Here is a 12,758-nt window from a genome sequence, read left to right as displayed (position 1 = left end):
GACTCTTTTTACTAGTGGTTCTGGCCTTTTTTGAATATGTAAAGTGATATGTAGTTTTCACACACAGACAGAAAGTGATACTCTTGTCAGGGTATTTTTGGATTGAGGGGAATCAACAGATCCAATGGAAGGGAATACAGTCTTCATAGGATAATGCACAGAAAAGGAAAAAGACCAAAGAAATTACAAAAATTTCCCTAAGAGAAAATGCCATGCCTCAGAAAACTACTTACAGGCATGCTCTTCCCCTAGAAATGTACAAGGAAACAATAAAGAGACTATCTTGCAATCCTGTATCCTCTCAGGATCTGGAGGAGTAACAGGCTGAAGGCTCGGGTTTGACTGTAGGAATGAACACAGGCTCTGAGCGTCCAGCTGAGAGACTCATTTCAGTTCATTCCAAATCTACTATTAAGAGTATGCTGAATATTGGATGTTCAGCAGCTCAGCTGTATGACTCATGGAGACTGTTATTTTTATTCCTATTCATAATTTTTCTGTTCCAAGTGCTTGGGCTATTTTGAGGAAACGGTCTATGAATAGGGAATATAAATAGCTTAATTACGGTTTGTTTTGCATTTCTTGCTACTAGAAAACAATTGTTTAAAAAAAATCAGAAAAGATTTTAAAGCTGAAACAAGCTGCTCTGTTTCTGAGCCTGTGTTGGTTTCCCAGATGATTCTGAAATGCAAATAGGAGTTTTAAGCATCGTGAAATTTGGGTACTTTCACAAACGCTRTTGAGTAAATTGCTTTCTTTAAATTGTTTGAATAGTGAGGTACACAGAAAATTAGCATCCTGGGAAAGAAATATCAGGTAAAATGGAAAAAAAAAAGCACTTTATCAACAATTTAAAACCATKACTTAGTAGATAAATGTGTCTTTTTTTCTTTTTTCTTTTTTTTTTAAGTTTCTGTATGGAAGACTGTGTTTATGTAATGCAGCTCTAGACTGAGCCACTTGCAATTGCACTGGACAGCTGTTGAAATGGCATTGGATTTTGCATGGGATGCTCTAACATTGATGCAATAGGTAGCAAACTCTGATTCTGTGCAGGCAGAATATTAATGTCTCTCTAAATTCTACCTTAGTTTACCCCTAAGCACATGCTGAAAAGCTTGGTAGCATCAGAGCCGGAGTTCTTGGCATCCCACAAAAAACCCCAAACCTCCAAGCAGCATTTTATCCTTGCAAAATATTCACTATTTGCATTAGGGAGRGTAGAATTTTGTGTGTCTTGGCTTCTAATGAGCTGAGTATCCATAACAAGGAAATGATCAGTCTGCTCTTCCCTTGCTTTCTGATTGTGTTCTCCAAAGCATTTGCCACAAGGTGCTATTGGAAAACAAAAATACAAACAACAACTAGCCTGGCTGTAAGGTTATTTATCCATCACCTCAGTGCTGGGTTTCCTTGCTCTGAAGTGTTTATGTGGTGGATTGTGAGTTTCTAAGAAGCACTCCACTTGCTGTCAGTCTTTCGGTTGAACTCCCACGGCTGTTTAGTTTTTGTTCATTTGAATGCAGGTTCTGGTCTTGCCCATTAAGTAACACTTTGCCCCAAACAGGTACCAGGCTTTCAAGTATGGGAAGATTTACTTCAGTTTAGAATGAAATCACTTGGATCTGGAGGAGCTGGTAAGAAAGTGAAGGTGAATGCATTATTAATTTAAGGAATCAAATTATTCCTTTGGCTTTGATTGATAAATTTTCTTTCTTAAGAGGAATGGAATTTTTGTAATGGGAATTCTTCTGAATTATTTCTGCTTAGCTCCTCATCTTCAGCAAATACCCACAATGTTTAAAGTTTCTGGTCCCAATGATTATCTTCATACGAGTTGCGTGTGCCATGAGTTGGCAGTACTAATTAATAACAGCTCCCATTACCTTTAGGGGAAAAGAACAGTGCTGGGCACCTGGTTAATAATTTTCGGACCTACAAATTCTTCTACCTTCTCCTAGCTCTGTTTAACACCTTCAGTGCTGCTTGTCAGATCCCAAATCTAWATTTRAGGCTATGACAGGCTATGGTACTGMTTTCAGTTTTAAGTGGGAGCCTTGGTGAAGCTCAATGCTGAGGAGAACCYGCACAAAACAGACATTACAGAGTATTGACAAAAAAAGTGCAATAGAGATATTGTACAGATATTTCTTTTAAAATCTATTATTTCAGTGGCAGGGGAAAAAGATTACACAGGAGTAGAGGGTTGTGTGCAATAGTAGAGCACAGCTAACTCTTTGTGTCCCAGATTTGCAGAATTACACAAGTGTTTTCTTTTGTTTATGTTGTCCTGTACATGAGCTATGTGTTCCTTCCCTGCTATTCTGTTCCCCAGAGGCTTGAATGAGAGGGGTTACCATGAGCAGCTGCAGCAACAGCACCAACAAAAGCAGCAGGCATTGGACCCTCGATTTCCTGTGCTGAGCTGAGCCTGTGCAGCACCGGGGGTCTCTGGGGTCGTAGCCATCTGCCGTTTGCGGATCTCCGTCCTCTCTGATCCCATGGGCTGCAAGCAACAAAGGAAGGGGCAAGTAAGAAACAACTCTCTCTTTTTTGTTTCCCTTTTGTTTGCTTTCAAAGTCTTACTCAGAAGTGCTGAAGGCCACAGCCTCAAAGAAACTGAAAAGCTAAATGCCTGATTTTCCCTCATGCAGTTCTTAGGTGTTGAATCCTTTGGAAGATTCACTCATGTAAGTGAATGGAAGGCAAAGGGCTAATGAATTCTTCAGATGTGTGGGACACAATGAGTGGTGATGCAGAGAACAGAAGATGCAAGTGAGGGATCTTGGAGAGCTAGAGCTCTTGGCACAGAGGTGTATAAGCCTAGGAGTTGAAAAGGGTTTCCTTTGGCTTCAAGGCCATTCCTAAAGAAAATGGTACAGAATAGAAGTAGTTAGGATGTAGTTAGGGCCTCTGTTTTTCCTTTTTTCCCTTTCACTGGATTAGGCCATGCAGGCTTCATGATGCTTCAGTGAAACACCTGAGCTCTTCTGGCCTTTGGTGAGTCTCAAACCTTGTTCCCCGTGTGGCAAAGGGGGAAGGGCGACTGCTCATTTCTCCGTTGAAGGTCTGACTGCCACAGTTTTTAAAAACAATTTTCTCTGCTTTCTTCTGTGATGAGGAAGAAATACACAAGTGGATGACAATAATTACATGGTTTGCCATGCTGAATTCCCCAACCAGCATAAAAGATTTTTGGTGGGTGCACTGGTTGGGTTTTTTTGCAGTGCTATAGGAAGCCTTTTTGGAGACTGCATTTTGCACACTGTGCAGATAAGTAATGTTGATGAAATGACAAGTCCCCTTGAAGTTCCTGTTCCTTTCTGACCTATCTCTGAGCTTCACATCTGCTYTACAGCACTTAATAGTGCTCTCCCTGTTATGCTGAAAGTTGTGTCGTATGTAAGTGACAGATGTCACTAGAGATGAAATGCTAGCTTGTACAAAGATGAGTATGTCTTTCTTAATTTTATTTGTATTTGATTTTTGGATACATAGCTAGTCATCCTCCTATGTCACGAGATCACTTTGTGTGTAGGTTGTTTCTCATTGTTAAACCTTCTTTTAAGGCCATGACAATTGTAAGGGAATTAAAATTAGCTGCCACCAATTATGAGTTCTTTTTTAAAATGTATAATTTAATATCAGACTTGAATCTAGTGAGGTAAATACTTGGGGATTAAAAGTTGCTTTCTGTTCTAAAATGCAGGCTTAGGAAATTCTGGTGTTTTAACTTGAGGGTGAACGTACAGACGGTGTCATGGACTCGACAGAAATGTCAGGAGAAGAAAGAAGGTTATTTTAGCAGAGTGGAACTGTACATTTTGCTGCACTTTTCCTACTGTGGTTTTTTTTTTTTTTTTGATGTTGAATTTATTTCTGTCTTATAGAACTTATTAGTTTTTGTGTTTGTGAGAACCACCCACTCTCCCAAGAGAGAAATGCGTGACAAGGTAGCAGAAGATGCACCTGTGTAGCAGGAGGAATAAAATACAAGAAAAACAATACAGATAGAAATTATAACCCATTTTGAAACTCTGAAGACTCACTCTGACAAGCAATGCCTAAATGACCAGAAATGGAAAATCAGAAAAARAATATAGCTTCCAACCTCCCTCCCCAACTTTTCTTACTTCAAAATATGGAAAGATAACTGAAATGTAGAATGTGTTTGTAGATTCAGATTTTTTTTCTGTCAGCTTCAGATTCACATGAATGGAATAAATAAGTATTAATTTCCTTCCAGATACCTACASTTTTTTAAATGGAGCATTTTCACATTTCAGTTAAGAGAGTCATAGCATATAAAGCATTTTTGGAAGGATAATATATCAAACAATATATCAGGCTGCTGTGGTCAGTAAACAGTTATTATTGATTAGAAAATTGTAACTTGGATTCAGACGTGCTGTCTAATACATCCACTCTTACCTCTGAGATATTTTATGTTTACACATTCATATCTGTTGTTTGTATTCACAAGGAGTTAGCCTAGGCTAAATACAATCCAGGGTCCATGTTACAGGGTGGCAAGGTAGAGATTTGAGCAGTGGTGCAGGTTATTACAGAGTTGTAGAAAGCCCTTTGGTGCACACAGTGTTGAGACCCTTAGGACAGAACCGTGTCAGGCTGGTCTGGCTCACAGAACAAGCAATGAGTAAGGGATCTATCCCAGCAYTGTTTATCTGACTCCAGAAGAGCCTTATTTTATGTACACAGATGTCTTTCTGTGCTTCTAGTACATCCAGAATTTCACTGTAGGATGTGGAAGTTTCCCATCACACTTTGGTGCTTCTTGCTGTAACCACCAGAGTTGCAATGAGCCTCGCCAGGCAACTGCTCGAATTACTGCTTTGAGTTGTGCTGTGTGAAGGAACAGGTAGTAGATTTATCATTTACTCCAGTGAATACTATTTGTAGGAATGAACAAAATTCCTTGTTCCTATATAGTACAGCCCACAATTCAAGCAATTGCTTGACTGACTTGTGGATCTGTGGGAATTGAGGAAATTTTTTTTCCTTCAGTCAACTTCAGGCTCCTTCAGAGCAAAAAGGACAGGGTGTTTTTAGACGTTGTAGTAGAAAGGTCCTCTATTCAAATAATTTTACAGTTGTTGATTTGGGACATCAGATGTCCAGACCTCCCTGAAGGTGCTATGAGAATGAAAAAATTGTATTAAAAAATTGTAATTGAACCCTCTGTACTGGATGTTCTCTGCACTTGGAGAACTGGGGTCTGCCTTCTCTGTCCCACCCTCTGGAGCAGCGATGCGCCTTGTTTGAAAATGTGTTAGAGAGGGAMACACAGAGGATTARAAAACTGGAGATGGACTGCTACCTWGWAMATGTTTTCTAAGGAATCCAAAAGTACTTTTTAGACTACTGATGGAATGATGTAAGATACCTTTCACCAAAGGACTTCAACCCCTACCCTCTCACACTCTGTTTAAACTCAGACCACGTGTGGTTTTAGCCAATTGCTGCGTGTAACACGAATAGTTAATAGGGTTTGCTTTTACCAATATTTAGTCACTGTGARGACTCAGATCCTTGAAGGGGACAGTCAGTCAGTGTGTACATGGCAAGAGAGGTTTGTGTTGCACAGATCCTCATAGCAATGGTGTTGGCTGGGCCGTAYGAGACTCTGGGTCACACATTGCTGCTCAGATCACACACGTAACTGTCTGATGTGCCTTGGGACTGCTCCAGCACATGCATGATCCATCCCTGGTGAGTGCCTCCAGCTACAGAACATCTTCTATCTGCCTAAATTATGTACATCACTGTGTCCTTCATGGTCATTACTGCATCTGCAGGAAGTTTCTTCTGACTACAGACAATTAAGTGGCTGCTTGCAAATCTCCTCTGACTACCTGCAATCTATGCAGAATTGGGGTGATTTTGTAGCCTGGGAGYCTCTGGATATTCTCCATCGTGGATGTTAATCAGAACATTGGAACATAAAGAAACTTGTCTAGGCACAGTGGGTCCTGCCTGGAGAAATCCACAGAACCATCCAAACTCTACATGGAGAGAGCACCAATTAGGCAAATGCTTAGTTGAGAAAGCAATTAGTCAAATGCTTAGATGAGTTAAGGTGATCAGCTTGTCTCCAGTCATTTCATTGTTTCACGTCAATCTAATGCAGCATCTCTACCAATGCTGAGGTACAGAGTTTCTGGATCTCCCAGGGGAAGAGGTATCCTTCTCTATGTAATGATAAGAACAAATTTAATCCATTATAAAATTGTCCCTAAAGAGCAATGAAACAAAAATAGAGGAAAAATAATGGCATATGTTCTTCCTTCTTATCCAGATAGGTAGCATCTATGAATCATATAAAAAAGTATATGCTCACATTATTGAATGCTAATAAGTAATTTTAAAAAAAAGTCCTAGGATTTAAGCAAGCATCTGAGATGCTACTTATGACAATAGTGGCAAAACCACTGTATGCCTTAAGAGTAATGTTGAGGTGGTAAAATAAGAATGTGGTACCTTTTCCACTCCAGAGCATACCTATCTGACATTCAGATTATGAAGCATTTCTCTATGTAACCTTATAAACACGAAGGAGTGTAAAGGTCAGGAGGGAAAATTATTTCTCTGATTAAAAACACCTCAGGTGATATTTGGCTTAGTTGTAACATTTATAGTATTTGCTAATTTCTCAGCRGAAAGGTGGGTTACCAAGAAAATATTCCCAAAGGAGGAATTATTTAAAATTTATGCCACAAATGTCAATTTAAAAAAATAAAATAAAACCTTAACCAAATTTAAAAAAAACCCAAACCAAGCCTAGGAATATGCAGAAGATTGCAGACAAAAGTTTATACTTTCATCCCCACTTTATGCTAAAACACAATGACATTTTCTCAGCTCAAAGTGCAAAGATTCTATTACTTAAACATAATTACTGAGACATTATGTTTCATCCTGGTACACATTACAATCAGGTAGGTGTGCAAATCTTTAGCTTGTGCTTGGGGCTGATTTGCATGGTCACAGCATGAAGCTTTCCCAGTGACTCCACAGCCTGAGAAGCCCTGTGCTGACAGCCACGTGGAGTAAGTGCACAGATGTGGATCATACAGTCCAGTTGTTTTTCAGTAAATACCTCAGGCTGATCCAAACTGCACTAAAGCAATGAAAGCCACCTCTTGGTGTCAGYGAGCTTTAGGTGAGGTTATGTAACTCTCACAATTGCTGCTTTGTCCCAGTAATGATAACCAGTGAGTGAGAAGAGATTCTCTTCTTATCTACATATGTCATAAGAGGCTTGCAACTGGGGTCAAGTTCCAAATAAATCTCTGAATCTATATTTTAACAATTCAGATATATTTGGGGCTGCAACAAACTCCCACTGAAGCCTGTGGCAATTCACTGTCAACTGAAATATGAACAGGAAACTTGATGCTCGTGCTTCTTCCTTTCATTGACAAATGTGACAAGCAGGCTTTCTGCATCAAGCAGTGTGCTATTTTAGACAGAGAAGAATTCTAATATATGTTAATGAACTCACCCACACATATGCACATGCTTTAGGCATAGTTGTCAGATTGCCCACTTGGTAGGCTAAGAGCAAGAGCTCCTCGAAAGTTATATTATTGGCATATTGTGGTGGGGTGGCTGAAGTGTCTGACTGCAAGACAGTTTAGCAGAAAGGAGACTGGCAGCACATGGAATAAACCAGCTTTTTATGTCACTGCTGTGCCTAAGTCTGTTAAAGGCTGAAGTGGATAACATTGCAAGTGAAAGTGTTATCCTATAACTAACAACTCTGGGACACTTTTATGTCAAATGTCCAGAAACTGAGTGCCTTTACCTGTTTTGCTTAATCTATTTTTCCAAAGGAGCAGCATCTCAGAGGAGCCAAGTTCATCTATCCAGCCTAAAGTGCTGCTTAACATTTCAAAAGGAACTGAAAGTGAACTGAAGCTGAAAATGTACCACACACACAGTAACAGTGCCATGATCATGTCACCTGTAACAGGTATTTTTCTACCAACAGCTTAGATGTCTTCTGTTCCTTTTTCTTTGGTATTCGATTCTGCCCAGTTGGGCATCACATCAGGCCACTGTCTGCAAAAACACTTCCAAAACTAAAGTGTTTCTCTGAGCAAAATCTGACTTTCCTATTAAGAAACTTAGTTACATGGGGCTTCAGTGGGATTTTTGTATTCTTTTTAGAGAGAGGCCCTATATGTCCTCTGGATAAAGAATTTCTTTAGTTAGAGATTTCATTGAAAATGTTACTCTAACATGTAATTAGCAGGGTCCCTGTCATTATTTCTCCTGTAATTAGGGAAAGACATGAGAGAATTCTTTACCAGTTGCATAGAAAAAGCAACCTGTTGTTTCTGTTCTGCTGATTATGTGGATGCTATGACAGTGGAGCAGTAGGAATATAAATATGGATATTATTTTATTCCAYACTGAGTCCTTCACAAACTAGGTCACTGCAAACTGCAATTAAGTTAAATCAGTGTCAAGTTCTTCTCCTGTGCACAGCACAAGCTGTCAGCATCCCTTGCCTTGTCTTGTGTGGCAGCTGGGGTCTGCCTCTGTGGATGAATGTCTGTCACACTCATGTCAGCCCTCTCAGGTGCAAAAAACAACAAAAACCCCTCATGCTTCTCCAGTACTGGGAGTTTTAGCACTTTTTCAGCCCGGCTTTGGCTGGCTCTGATGTCAGAGAAAGTACCTGCTTCTAGTTATTTTTATGCAGCTTGTTTTAAGAAACAATACAATTTTTAAAAAATCATTCATCCTAATATTTTACAAACGTCTCTACTATGTAGTGAAACTGGTGCCTGTAGCAGTTTACTCTGYTCACTCCCATTATCTCCTCCTGAGCGCTTGGTTGCATTGTGCTTAATTATGAATGGCCTCCAAAAAGCCCATTTTACTGTACTATGAAGTGACTCATATCACACAGAAGCTCTGACAACTCGCACCGGGTWCTGGAGGCACATGGCGCTGTGTTAGTCAGTGACTCATTTCACATTGTACTCGCTGCTGAGATCTGACTCACATTGAACTGTGTGAGAAGCTGACTGACATTGTACTGCTCCGAAAGCTGGTTTGAATCGGCGTGACTCACCCTGGAGTGCATTAAGTGGTGATTCACACGCTGTTTCCTATTGATTCCGATTGTCGCGATTCACTTCGGATTGTACTACGCCGGCATCTGGCTGCTCTGCAGGGCAGGCAGTGTGACAGCAACCCTCTGCCTGGTGAGCTCGGCTGTAGTGCCAGCCGGCACAGCGTCAGCCAGGAAGGGAAGTAGTACCGAAGTCAATTTAAAGCTGAAGGAAAGTCAGAATTTGGCTTAGCGTGCATTCACTTTGGCCATGACACTTTCTGGGCTTCTTCGCTTCACTCAGCTTGGACAAGTTTTGCAAACAGCAAGTGAGGAAWAATGAACCTCTAGCTAAGAATCCTCTTATTTCTGAATATCAGACAATTGCCAGATTATTTCCAAGACTTGCTGTCTCTGTCATTTTTCTTAGTGACAAAAAGATGGGATGCATTTTTATACATGACTGATACTTGCTCAAATGCTTCAAGCTCATCAACRTTTGGCCTGAGCTCCAAAAGACACAGGCACTCTATAGTCTGAAAACTCCTTCCCAGTACTCTAAACTCAGCCCTCAGACATCTACTTACTCTGAAGTATGTTCTGAGCAAAGGTCAGAGAGGTGTGCAACAGCTGAGGTGATGCCTCCATTATTAACTATTTGGGACACAGAGTAAAGATATCAAAGTAACTATTGATGGGAGGAGTAGATAAAAAATTAAAGGGGAAATAAAGTCATTKTTCTCTCACCTTTGAGCATTTTATAAAACATAATGCTTGTTTTACATTCAGTTGGCTTGAACATACTCTGAGTTTAGAAAGACACTCCTAATTTTAAAATGATGTTCCTAATTTTAGGAACTACAACTATGAATCTTCTAGCTTATACTGATTCTATTAATCTTTTTAGTTGAACTAGAGGTTACTGCTTCTGGTCCTGTAGTACAGCAGGGGTGTATTTACCTCCACAGTGCCCAGCTCTGCAGAGTGCTGGATTGGGTGCTGACATTGTGTGCAGCAGAGGTACAAGGAGACTCCTTGCCATTGTGTCATAGCAACAAGTGCCATATGGAAAGTTTTGATTTAACCAAGTTTTGATTTGTTTTTCAACAGCAAAAATGAAACAACAGAACTGTTGCATCAAATAAATTACACCTGTATTAAATTATTGTAGGTTGTTATTTGCGTGTACAAGGATAATCTTATTTSACTTTCTGCATTTGTGTCCAATTTTTGTTACCTGCCTTTTCTTACCACWGACATTAGCTAATGACAGACTCAGGAAGAGCTCTTTCTCTCCKCCAGGGATGCTTGATGAGGCGGGCTGATGCTGGAAGGCTCTCTATGGAAGCACTTGCCTGTTGCTGCTTATCTCTAACTTGGCAGGGGAGACCCGGGCTCCGAGAACAGATGCACCGCGGGATTCCCTTCACTGTGGGGCGGGGGCACGGATGCTGCCTTATCTTCGGTCGCACTCGTGAGACGAGGCAGAAGGGCCCCTGAGCGCACGGCGGGGGCCGAGCCGAAGTGGGCCGAGGCCGGGGAGGTGGCGCGGCCCGGGGTGCGATCCCGCCCCAGGGAGGGATCCTGTCCCCGCTCCCGGAGCCGAGGTCAGCCGGGTGGTATCCGGGCTGTGCGCTGGAGGCGGGCTGGGAGCAGCGCTGGGAGCCCGTGCGGAGGGACGCAGCAGTGGGAGCCCGAGCGCCGGGCGCTCCCGGCTTGCAGCTCCCGACCCTCCGGGAGACCTGGGGAAGCGCCTTTTGTGCCGGGTACCTGCCATTCCTCCCGGGAAAGGCGGCCACACCCGCTGTCCCGTCCCGGCGGCGGGGGCTACTGCCGGCAGAGCCGCCCGTCCCGTCCCGTCCCGTCCCGTCCCGTCCCGTCCCGTCCCGTCCCGTCCCGTCCCTTCCCGCTGTACCCAGGGCGGCTCCAGCTGCGGCACGGGGGTCGCTGCCGGGACGAACCCGCCCCTGCCCGGAGCGCGGGATGCGGTGCTCGGCTGCTGCCGCGGGACCGAGCGCTACTTACGGGRCCCCGCCGGGCGTCCTCGCACGCTTCCCCTCCGGTCCCGGCGGGATGGGCGACCGGGAGCGGCGGCTCGCCAGCCCCACGCATGCGCCCGGCCCCCGCGGGCTCGTCTCACGGTGCGGCCGCGGGTGGGTTCGCTCGCCGTGGCCGGAGCCGGAGGGAGCGAGGCCGGCAGCCCTCTCTCCCCGCCCCGGAGCGTCCCGACGGGGTGGGCTGGGGCCGGGCCGCCCCTGGTGAGGCGAACACCGGGGGCCGCTACGGCTCAGRGCCGGTTTGCAACGGGATTAAACGCGGCAGCTCCCGCACCGCGGCGGCGGACTGGGGAGGGCGTGGGGAGAGCCATGGGGACGGCGCCGCGGGGAGAAATGCCAGAGAGACTGGTGTGAGAGCGTGTGAGTGGAGTGTGTGCGTGTGTGTGTCTGTGTGTGTGTGAGAGAGAGCTGATGGGAGGGAGTGGGAAGGGCTTGGAGAGGCGGCGRTGCCGCCGCGGGGCTCTRTGCTGGTGCTTCAATGCTCACAGATGCCTTAGAGGAGAGCCGGGCTCAAGCCGGCGCTGGAACGTGCTCGCATTCTAAGTAGCTGCAGGGATACACATCTCCCACCCCGAGCTGTCTCCTGCCTTCCCGCGGCGCACAGCTCGCCRCCGCCCGGCTCTCTCGGGCTCGCTCTCCCGTTCAGCCGGGCAGGTGCGACACGGCTGCGGCAGCCGCGCAGCGCAGCAGCTCCGGGCAAGGCGTGCGTCGGGACTGCCGGGCTGGGAGCTCACCCCGCTGCTCCGGGACCGCCCTCTCAGCAGCGGCGCCCTTTGGAGCACCGCCACGTTTCGGGGATTCTCTCACCGATAACSATCCGGCGCCTCCACCCCCGGGCAGCCCCAGGCGCCGTCTGCCGGGACAAGGGTTAAAGGCACGACTGCGGCCGGCTAATGCCCCCGCCGTTCCCGGGCAGACCGACACTGCCTTCCCGTGAAACCCAGACCGATCCGGTGCGTGAACGCTCTGCGCGTTCCCGGTTGCCGGAGCTGGGCACCCGGTTGCCGTCGGGGCTGTTCCCTTCCCTCCCGCGCACCGGGTGCGGAGCAGGGTGGCCGCAGGAGCCGCCTCGCTGAAGCCAGCGGCCCCGGGAGCGCTGGGGATGGCAGACGGGGACCAGTGGCTCCCGGGGGCTTTGCCGCGGAAGCTCGCCCTGCGCCCCCGACACTCCCACGCCGGTGCCGGCTGAGGGCACGTGGGCGGACAGCGGCTTCCCTGGTGCGGGGAGGAGGAGGAGGAGGAGAAGGAAGGGGTGGACGCGGCCCCTCGAGCGGTACTCACGGCGCAGGGATGCTGGGGGGCAGCGCGGGGCTGCGGCGGCGCGGCTCCGTGGCACGCCGGGCATCTCCGGCGCTCCGGGAGGAGGCGGCTGGGCGGCGGCGGGGCCGGGGCGGGGGCCGGCGGCGGCTCAGCCCAGCGGCCCCGCAGTAGGGCGGCGAGAGGGCAGCGGGCGGGAGTCCCGTTCCCGGCCAGCAGCGCCGCCAAGCCCGCGGGACACAAGCGGGGCTCCGGGGCGTCTCGACGGGGCGCCGACACGAAGCGCGGGCAAGGYCGGCGGGCAGGGAGCTGCGGCCGCAGGAAGGGGCTTGAGAGCAGAGCTGACAGCGAGGCGAGGGGCC

General features: G+C 46.3%; 1 protein-coding gene across 1 annotated transcript in view; it reads right to left on the bottom strand.

Annotated features, from left to right (window-relative positions):
* Positions 1 to 11,228, bottom strand: part of RGS20 (regulator of G protein signaling 20) — a 15,702-nt gene extending 4,474 nt beyond the window's left edge. The window contains exons 1-2 of the mRNA XM_057368368.1: positions 11,108 to 11,228; positions 2,358 to 2,506 (exon numbers count right to left, since the gene is read on the bottom strand). Of these exons, the coding sequence (XP_057224351.1) occupies positions 2,358 to 2,506; positions 11,108 to 11,194 (236 nt within the window). The 5' untranslated portion in view covers positions 11,195 to 11,228. The remainder of the gene's footprint in view (positions 1 to 2,357; positions 2,507 to 11,107) is intronic.
* Between the last annotated feature and the right edge of the window lie 1,530 nt (positions 11,229 to 12,758).

The sequence above is a fragment of the Malurus melanocephalus genome, unplaced genomic scaffold, assembly GCF_030028575.1.
Source record: "Malurus melanocephalus ecotype Western Australia unplaced genomic scaffold, MMel_1.1 scaffold_90, whole genome shotgun sequence".
Taxonomy (NCBI): Eukaryota; Metazoa; Chordata; class Aves; order Passeriformes; family Maluridae; genus Malurus; species Malurus melanocephalus.
The sequence above is the reverse complement of the archived record's forward strand: the minus strand, read 5'-3'. Positions and strand labels throughout refer to the sequence as shown.